This window comes from Scyliorhinus canicula, chromosome 22, assembly GCF_902713615.1.
Source record: "Scyliorhinus canicula chromosome 22, sScyCan1.1, whole genome shotgun sequence".
NCBI lineage: Eukaryota > Metazoa > Chordata > Chondrichthyes > Carcharhiniformes > Scyliorhinidae > Scyliorhinus > Scyliorhinus canicula.
In genome coordinates this window covers 9,690,093-9,699,769 of record NC_052167.1, presented here as the reverse complement: position 1 = coordinate 9,699,769, position 9,677 = coordinate 9,690,093, and the positions used below count along the sequence as shown (strand labels likewise).

General features: G+C 48.7%; 1 protein-coding gene across 1 annotated transcript in view; it reads left to right on the top strand.

Annotated features, from left to right (window-relative positions):
• LOC119956152 (pro-neuregulin-3, membrane-bound isoform-like) overlaps positions 1-9,677 on the top strand; it is a 427,157-nt gene that overhangs the window by 380,980 nt on the left and 36,500 nt on the right. The window contains 1 exon segment of the mRNA XM_038783065.1: positions 1,521-1,547. Coding sequence (XP_038638993.1) covers positions 1,521-1,547 — 27 coding nt within the window.

The window sequence follows — 9,677 nt, the reverse complement described above, 5'->3', positions numbered from 1 at the left end:
CCGGATTTTTAAAACTACAACTGCAACTCGCTGTCAGTAATTCTCCTTGACGCAGGCGGAGCATCGCGGAGAATTACCCGGTCAGGCCCACTGTTGATATGCGAATGGCATTTTCTGTCCAGCGGAGTAGAACACATTGATGCTGCTGTCAATGCACCGGAGCCTGGCATTCTGCATGCGCCGGGCACCCCCGCCCATGATTTTAGCGTCAAAACCTATTCTCCGCCCAGCCCAATTGTGTTTTGTGATTTTGGCATCGGGTAAAGGAAAATCCTCTTCGAAGCAGTTGACATGATTCTCAGCCTCCCAGGGCTGGATTCTCCTTTATTGGGACTTATAGAGGGTGTGGCACCTGAAATATTTGTTCCTTTTTCTTTGCCTGTGGCCATTCTGAAACATTGAACTCAATGTTGTGATTTCTGTTCTTCCTGTTCCCAGAGAGTTTAAAAATCCTGCAGCTTTACCTAATATCCAGCCGAGTTTCATTTCTGTTTACTGACACTGATATCTTTGTCGAAGAGAGTCGCAGCAGAAATGAGTTTGGCGATTTGGTGAAATTTGCAGATTTTGTGAAGGTTTGGTAATTTTTATTAAAGTGATTGAAGAGTTGATGGAGGATTGGTGATTTGGTGAATATTTGGTGATTTGCTTCCCCAATCTGCTTGCTCAATAATGGATCAGTTTACAAAGTTGTTTTCTGGTAGTAATGATGGTGAAATTGTCAGCATTCACCATTAATACTTCACTGAAACTTAACTTCAGGAGTGACGCGTGAGCCAGCACCTGAGCAGCTAAATATTGGAAACGAGGGGCTGCTGCTTGTAAATTGAGAGCTCCTCGATAGAGTGAACGGAGCAAGTTCCAATAAACTGCAATCTCCATTGAAATTATGATCTGACAAAAACTACCGAAGTTATTCTCACTATAAAAAAAACTTTGGAAAAAGTTACACTTTGTTGAATGAGGTCGAGCTGGGCTTTTAATGGTGTTCGAGCTTCAGAATTTCTTTTAAATACCTTCACTGGCCCTGGAAAGCTAATTTTATGTTTATGGACTGTCAAATTTCTTCTTATAAAAACAATTGCAAAGTATATTGAGATAGTGAATCCACTTTGACTTATCACAACATGCATTAAAAGTCTGTGCAGCCTCAAGTTGCTGTATGTTTTCCTCCTGTTCCTCGCGTTAACATTAAACTCATTCGTGCAGCTTAGTCACAAACTGTAAAACTGCACAGGCATGCCCGAGACATAAAATCCAAACACACTGAGCATTTTTGAATTCACTGCCTCTCTGCTCCAATTGAATGCAAGATGACTTTGTAACTCCCTGAACTATTTGTTGATTTCTTTATCTGATACTGACAGGAGATGAGGTGAAGCTGTGGAAGTGGATTGCTGGTCTCTCTCTGCCAATACAGAATTTTCAACCAACTATCAGATTGCATGCTGTGTATCATATGGCTTACTGATATTTTCTGTCTCTCTTTCCCTCTCTCATTGTGAAAACTCTCAATGCAGCAGAGCACCTGGGAATAGAATTCATGGGTATGGACACCACTCTTTATTCTGCCTGCCTTTGTATCACTAACAAGTGCTTCATTTGTCTGCCTCTAACCTTTTGTTTCTGTTTATTTTCAATGTATCTGTGTTGTGTCTGCTCTCTCTCTGCTCTCTTTCTCTCGCTGCTCTCTCTCTCTGCTCCCTCTCTCTGCTTTTACTCTCTTTGTCTGTTCTCTGCCTCTGCCTGCTCTCACTCTACTCTACTCTCTCTGCCTGTTCTGTCTCTCTCTCACTGTCTCTCTCTCTCTCGCTCTTCCCCTCTCTGCTCTCTCAGTCTGCTTTCTCTCTCTCTGCTCTCTCTCTCCCCTCTCTGCTCTCTCACTCTTTATGTCTGCTCTCTCTGTGCCTGCTCTCTCTCTCTCTGCTCTTTCACTCTCATTGTCTGCTCTCCCTGCCTCTCTGCTCCCACTCTTTGCTCTCTCTGTCTGCTCTCTCTCACTCTTCCTCTCTGCGTCTGCTCTCTCTTTGTTTGCTCTCCCACTCTCTCTCTCTGCTCTCTGTCTGCTCTCTCTTTCACTCTGTCTGTTCTTTCTTCATCTCTCTGTCTGCTCTCTCTCTCTGTCTTCTCTCTCGCTCTTCCTCTCTCTCTGCTCTCTCTGTCTGCTCTGCCTCTCTTTCTGTCTGCTCTCTCTCTTTCACACTGTCTGCTCTTTCTTCCTCTCTCTGTCTACTTTCTCCCTCCCTGCTCTCTCTCAGTCAGCTCTCTCTCTCCGTCTGCTCTCTCTCCATGCCTCGTCTTTTCTATCTGTCTGCTCCATCTGTGCATCTACACTCTGTCTCTCTCTCTCTGCTCCCTCTGTATGTCTGCTCTCTCTCTGTCTGCTCCCCCTCTCTATTGCTCTCTCTATCTGCTCTCTCTTGCTTTCTCTCTCGGTGTCTGCTCACTCTCTCTCTGATCCCATTCACCCTGTGTCTACTAACCTTCACTCTGTCTACTCTCTCACTATATCTGTCTGTATCTGCGTTCTCTCTTTCACGCTGTCTGCTCTTTCTTCCTCTCTCGGTCTGCCCACTGTCTGCTTTCTCCTTCCCTGCTCTCTCTCAGTCTGCTCTCTCGCTCTGTCTGCTCTCTCTTTCTGTCTGCTCTTTCTCTCTGTTTGCTCTCTCCATGCCTGCTCTTTTCTATCTGTCTGTTCTCTCTGTACATCTACACTCTCTCTCTGCTCCCTCTATATGTCTGCTCTCTCTGTCTGCTCCCCCTCTCTCTTGCTCTCTCTCTGTCTGTTCTCTCTTGCTTTCTCTCTCGATGTCTGCTCTCTCACTCTCTCTCTCTCTGATCCCATTCACCCTGAGTCTACTGACCTTCACTCTGTCTACTCTCTCTGTCATTTCTCTCTTCGTGTCTGCTCTCTCTCTCTGCCTGCTCTATTTTTCTGTGTCTGCTCTCCCTCTGCGTTTGCCCTTTCTCCCTGTCTTCTTTCTCTGTCTGCTCACTCACTTTCTCCATGCGCTCTCTGTCTGGCTGCTCTCTTTCTTGCTTTCTCTCAGTGTCTGCTCTCTCTGTCTTCTCTCTCCCGCTGCCTCTGTGTCTGTCCTCTCTCCCTCTCCCCTCTCTCTCTGATCGCTCTCTCTTTCTGATCTATCTCTCTCTGTCTGCTCTCTCTGCTTGTTCTCTCTTGCCCTGTGCTCTCTCACTCTCTGTCTGCTCTTTCTCTCTCTGCCTGCACTCCCTCTCTCTCTCTGTCTGCTCTCTCTCGCTGCCTCTTTGTCTGTCCTCCCTCCCTCTCCTTCTCTCTCTCTCTGATTGTGCTCTCTCTGTGTCTGATCTCTCTCTTTGTCTGCTCCCTCTCTCTGTCTGCTCTCTCTGTGTCTGCACTCTCTGCTTGTTTTCTGTCAGCGCTCTCTCTGTGCACTCTCACTCACTGTCTGCTCTCTTTTTCTCTGTCTGCTCTCTCTGCTCCATTTCATTCTGTCTGTCTCCCTGCTCACCCTCTCTCTCTCTCTGTCTGTTCTCTCTCTCTCTGCTTTCTTTCTGCTCTGTCTCTATGTCTGCTCTCCCACTCTATGTCTGTGTCCTCTCTCTCTGCACTCTCTCCATCACTGCTTTCTCTCTCTGAGTGCTCTCTCATTTCTTTGTCTGCTCTCCTCTCTCTCTGCTCTTCTCTCTCTCTCTGTTCTCTCTCTGTCTGCTCTCTCACTCTGTCCTCTCTTTCACTATTTGTTCTTTCTTCATCTCTCTGTCTGCTGTCTCACTCTGTCTGCTCTCTCTCGCTCTTCCTCCCTCTCTGTCTTCTCTCTCTTTCACTCTGTCTGCTCTTTCTTCCTCTCACGGCCTGCTCTCTCTCTCTCTCTGCTCTCTCAGTCTGCTCTCTCTCAGTCTGCTCTCTCTCTATATATATATCTGCTCTCTGTCTTTCTGCTCTCTCTCTCCTCTCTCTTTCTGTCTGCTCTCTCTCCGAGCCTGCTTTCTCTCTCTGTCTGCTCTCTCTCACTCTGTGCATCTAGACGCTCTCTCTCTTCTCCCTCTGAATGTCAGCTCTATCTCTGTCTGCCTTGCTCTCTCTGTGTCTGCTCTCGCTCTCTCTCTCTCTCTCTCTCTCTCTCTATCTGTTCTCTTTTGCTTTCTCTCTCTGTCTGATGCCACTCACTCTGTGTCTACTGACCCTCTCTGCTCTTTCTCTGCTCTCTGTCCCTGTCTGCTCTCTCGCTATATCTATCTCTGTCTGCTCTCTCTCTCACTTTGTTCTTCCTCTCTGTCTTTTCTTTCTCCATGTCTGCTCTTTCTCTCTCTCTGCCTGCTCTATTTTTCTGTGTCTGCTCTCCCTCTGTGTCTGCTCTCTCTCTCCCTGTCTTCTCTTGCTGCTCATTCACTTTCTCCATCTGCTCTCTCACTCTGTCTGCTCTCTCTTGTTCTTAATGTCTGCTCTCTCTCTTTCTATGTCTCCTCTCTCCCTTTCCCTGTCTTCTCTCTCTGTCTGCTCACTCTCTTCTCCATCTGCTATCTCACTCTGTCTGCTCTCTCTATCTGTCTCTGTCATTGTCCCTCCCTCCCCCCTCTCTCTCTATGATCGCTCTCTCTCACTGCCTAATCTCTCTGTTTTTGCCCTATCTGTGTCTGATCTCTCTCTCTGTCTGCTCCCGTTCCCTACCTGCTCTCTTCTCTGTTTCTTATGTCTGTCTCTCTGCTCACCCTCTCTCCCTGTCTGCTCCCTCTCACTATCTGTTCTCTTTCTCTGCTCCCTTTGCTCTCTTTGTGTGTCCTTTCTCACTCTCTCTCTCTGTGCTCTCTCTCTCACTCTTTATCTGCTCTCTTTTTCTCTCTCTGCTCCCTCTTGTTCTCTCTCTGTATGCTCTCTGTCTACTTTTTCTTCCTCGCCTTCTGTGTGTCTGTGCTCTCTCGCTCTGTCTGCTCTTTCTCTCCTTCTGTCTGCTCTCTCTCTGCTCTATTTCTGTTTGCTCTCTCACATTCTGTCTACTCTCTCTCTCTTTCTTGTCCTCTCTCCCTTTGTCTGGTCTTTCTCTCTGTCTGCTCTGTCTATCTGCCCTCCCTCTCTCTCTCTGCTCTCTCTCTGTCTGCTCTTTCTCTGCCTGCTCTCTCCCTGCCTGCTGTCTCACTCTGCTGTTTCTCTCTGCCGGCGCTCTCTATGTGCTTTCTCTCTCTCTCTCACTCTGTTTGCTCCTATTGGGCTTGCTCTCTGTCTGCTATCTCTGTCTCTGTCTGCTGTCTCTCTCCCTCTCTCTCTGCTCCTTTTCTCTCCGCTCCCTTTCGTTCTCTCGTGCTCTCTTTTCTGCTGTCTCTGTCTGTTATCTCTCTCTCTCTGCTATCTCTGTTGCTGTTTGCTCTCTCTCTCTCCCTCGCTGTCTGCTCTCACTATCTCTCTCTTTGCTCCCTTTCTCTCCGCTCCCTTTCGTTCTCTCATGCTCTCTCTGTCTGCTCGCTCCATCTCTGTCTACTCCCTCTGTTTTCTCTCGACCTCTCTGTCAGCTCTCTTCCCCTCTCTGTCTGCTCTCTCTCTATCTACTCTTTCTTTCTCTGTATGCTGTCTCAACTTCTGATCTCTCTCTGCTCTCTCTCTCCCTATCTGCTCTCTCTCTATCTGCTCTCTCTCAATCTGCTCTCTGTCTCTATCTGTCTGCTCTCTCTCTCTGCTTTATCTCTCTATCTGCTCTCTCTTTCTGTCTGCTCTATCTCTTTCTGCTTTCTCCCTCTATCTGCATTTTCTCTTTCTGTCTGCTTTCTCTGTCTGCTCTCTCTCTGTCTGCTCTCCCTCATTCTCTCTTTCTGCTCTCTGTGTGCTCTCTCTGTATCTGCTCTTTCTCTCTTTCTGTCTGCTCTCTCAGTTGCTCTCTCTCGCTCCCGCTGTCTGCTCTCTCTCTGTCTGCCCTCTTTCTTTGTCTGCTTTCTCTCTGTGAGCACTCTCTCTCTCTGTCTGCTCTCCCTCACTCTCTCTTTGTCTGTGTTCTCTCTCTCTGTCTGTTCTATCTCTCTCTCTGTCTGCTCTTTCTCTGTCTGCCCTGTCTGCCAGTCTGCTCTCCCACTGTCTGCTCTTTCTCTGTCTGCTCTCTCTGCCAGTCTGCTCTCTCTGTCTGCTCTCACTCCATCTTCCCCCTCGTTTTCTGTTTGCACTCTCTGTGTCTGCTCTCTCTCTCTCTATCTCCTGTCTCCATCTGCTCTCATTCTCTCTCTCCCTGCTCTCTCTCTTTCTGTCTGGTCTATTTCTTTCTGCTCTCTCCCTCTGTCTGCTCTCTCTCTCTCTGCCCTCTCTCTCTGCCTCTCTCTCTCTATATCGGTCTGCTCTCTCTTTTTCGCTCTCTATCTGTTAGTTCTCTCTCTGTCAGTTCTCTCTGTCTACTCTCTCTCTCCCTCGCTCTCTCTATGTCTGCTCTCTCTTTCTGTCTGCTTGCTTTCTCTCTGCCTGCTCTCTCTCTTTCTCTGTGTCATCTCTCCCTCTCTGGGTCTGCTCGTCCTGTCTACTCTTTCTCTTTCGATGTCACTGTCTGTTTGCTCTCCATGTCTGTCTCTCTCTGACTGCTCTCTTTCTCTTTCTGCTCTCTCTCTGTCTGTCTTCTCTCTCTGTCTGCTGCTCTCTCTCTGTCTGCTGTTTCTGTCTGCTCTCTCTGTCTTCTCTCTCTGTCTCTGATGCTCTCTCTCTGTTTCTCTCTCTGTCTACTCTCTCTCTCTGTGTTTGCTCTCTCTCTCTGCTCTCTGGCCATGTCCGCTCTTTCGTTCTCTCTCTGTCTGCTCTCTCACTCTCTCTGTTCTCTTTTTACTCTCCTGCATTCTCTTGCGTACTCTCTCTGCCTTCTGTCTCTCCATCTGTCTTCTCTCTCTCTGTGTCTGCTTTCCCTGAGAGCTCTCTCGCTGTCACTCTCTGTCTGCTCTTTCTGTTTACTCTTTCTCTGAGTGCTCTCTGTATATGATCTCTCCCTCTCTGCTGCTCTCTCTCTCTCTCTCTGTTGCTCTTTCTGTCTACTCTCTCTGTCTACTCCCTTTGTCTACTCCCTCTGTCTACTCTCTCTGTTTGCTCGCTCTGTTTGCTCGCTCTGTTTGCTCGCTCTGTTTCTCTCTGCCTGTTCTCTCTGTCTGCTCTCTCTCTCAATGTCTGCTCTTCCTCCCTCTCTGCTCTCTCTGTTTGCTCTCTCTCGCTCTATCTGCTCTCTCTGTCTGTTCTCTCTCACTCTCTGCTCTTCCCCTCTCTCTCTCTCTGACTGCGCTCTGACTGTATGCTCAGTTTTGTGTGTCTGCTGCCCTGTTCTGAGCTGGAAGGCTAATGCACTTTTCCTTTCTGTCCTTTAGTCCCATTTCTATCAATGTGTGAAAATTGAAATATTCTTTTTCAGGAGAGTGACATGTTCTCCAGTACTGGCAAATGATCATTGAAGGGGTTAGTAGATATGGACTCTGCTGCTCCCTGCAAGCCTCCATGTTTGCTCACAACTCCTGACTTCCATCAGCATAACTGGGTGCCATGTGGATCATCTTGTGATGGTTCCTCTGTCTTTGACTAAAGTCTGTCTCTCTCTCTCACTGCCGCATTCTTACAATGATGTTCTTGGAAGCAATATTTTCCTCAGGCCCTTTACCTGCCATATCAAGAACTGTGACCTTGAACCATCACCACCATTTCTCCACTAGCTCCTGTTTCTCGTGATGTGAAACTGATTGGAATGGGTGATTAGACAGTTCAACTCCCTCTACACTGTCACCATCAAACAGGACAGGTACAGCACGGGGTTAGATACAGAGTAAAGCTCCCTCTACACTGTCCCCATCAAACACTCCCAGGACAGGGACAGCATGGGGTTAGATACAGAGTAAAGCTCCCTCTACACTGTCACCATCAAACAGGACAGGAACAGCACGGGGTTAGATACAGAATAAAGCTCCCTCTGCACTGTCCCCATCAAACACTCCCAGGACAGGTACAGCACAGGGTTAGATACAGAGTAAAGCTCCCTCTACACTGTCCCCATCAAACACTCCCAGGACAGGTACAGCACGGGGTTAGATACAGAGTAATGCTCCCTCTACATTGTCACCATCAGACACTCCCAAGACAGGGATAGCACGGGGTTAGATACAGAGTAAAGCTCCCTCTACACTGTCCCCATCAAGCACTCCCAGGACAGGTACAGCACAGGGTGAGATACAGAGTAAAGCTCCCTCTACACTGTCCCCATCAAACACTCCCAGGGCAGGTACAGCATGGGGTTAGATACAGAGTAATGCTCCCTCTACACTGTCACCATCAAACACTCCCAGGACAGGTACAGCACGGGGTTAGATACAGAGTAAAGCTCCCTCTACACTGTCCCCATCAAACACTCCCAGGACAGGTACAGCTTGGGGTTAGATACAGAGTAAAGCTCCCTCTACACTGTCCCCATCAAACACTCCCAGGACAGGTACAGCACGGGGTTAGATACAGAGTAAAGCTCCCTCTACGCTGTCCCCATCAAACACTCCCAGGACAGGGACAGCACAGGGTTAGATACAGAGTAAAGCTCCCTCTACACTGTCCCCATCAAACATTCCCAGGACAGGGACAGCACGGGGTTAGGTACAGAGTAAAGCTCCCTCTACACTGTCCCCATCAAACACTCCCAGGACAGGTACAGCATGGGGTTAGATACAGAGTAAAGCTCCCTCTACACTGTCCCCATCAAACACTCCCAGGACAGGTACAGCACTGGGTTAGATACAGAGTAAAGCTCCCTCTACGCTGTCCCCATCAAACACTCCCAGGACAGGGACAGCACAGGGTTAGATACAGAGTAAAGCTCCCTCTACACTGTCCCCATCAAACATTCCCAGGACAGGGACAGCACGGGGTTAGATACAGAGTAAAGCTCCCTCTACACTGTCCCCATCAAACACTCCCAGGACAGGTACAGCACGGGGTTAGATACAGAGTAAAGCTCCGTCTACACAGTCCCCATCAAACACTCCCAGGACACGGACAGCACGGGGCAGAGTAAAGCTCCCTCTACACTGCCCCCATCAAACACTCCCAGGACAGGTACAGCACGGGGTTTGATACAGAGTAAAGCTCCCTCTACACTGTCACCATCAAACACTCCCAGGACAGGGACAGCACGGGGCAGAGTAAAGCTCCCTCTACACTGTCCTCATCAAACACTCCCAGGACACGGACAGCACGGGGCAGAGTAAAGCTCCCTCTACACTGTCCCCATCAAACACTCCCAGGACACGGACAGCACGGGGCAGAGTAAAGCTCCCTCTACACTGTCCCCATCAAACACTCCCAGGACAGGTACAGCACGGGGTTAGATACACAGTAAAGCTCCCTCTACACTTTCCCCATCAAACATTCCCAGGACAGGGACAGCACGGGGTTAGATACAGAGTAAAGCTCCCTCTACACTGTCCCCATCAAACACCACCGAGGCAGACATTTAAAGATCTTCCTTTCCTTGGTTACACTGCTCACCTGCCCCCACCCCCAGGGCCCTGATTTACTGCTGATATTGACTGTGGATTCAGTGAATCCAATATCTGCTCACCCTCATTGTTTTTCTGTCACCGACTGGCTGACACTGACTTCCCCTCACAGGCTGTTCATCACCAGCCGCCCCAGTCCAGGGTCAGTCTGAGCTGAACTTGAACTTTTCCCCACGTGTAAAAGTCTTCTGATCAGGAACAAAAATTCACAA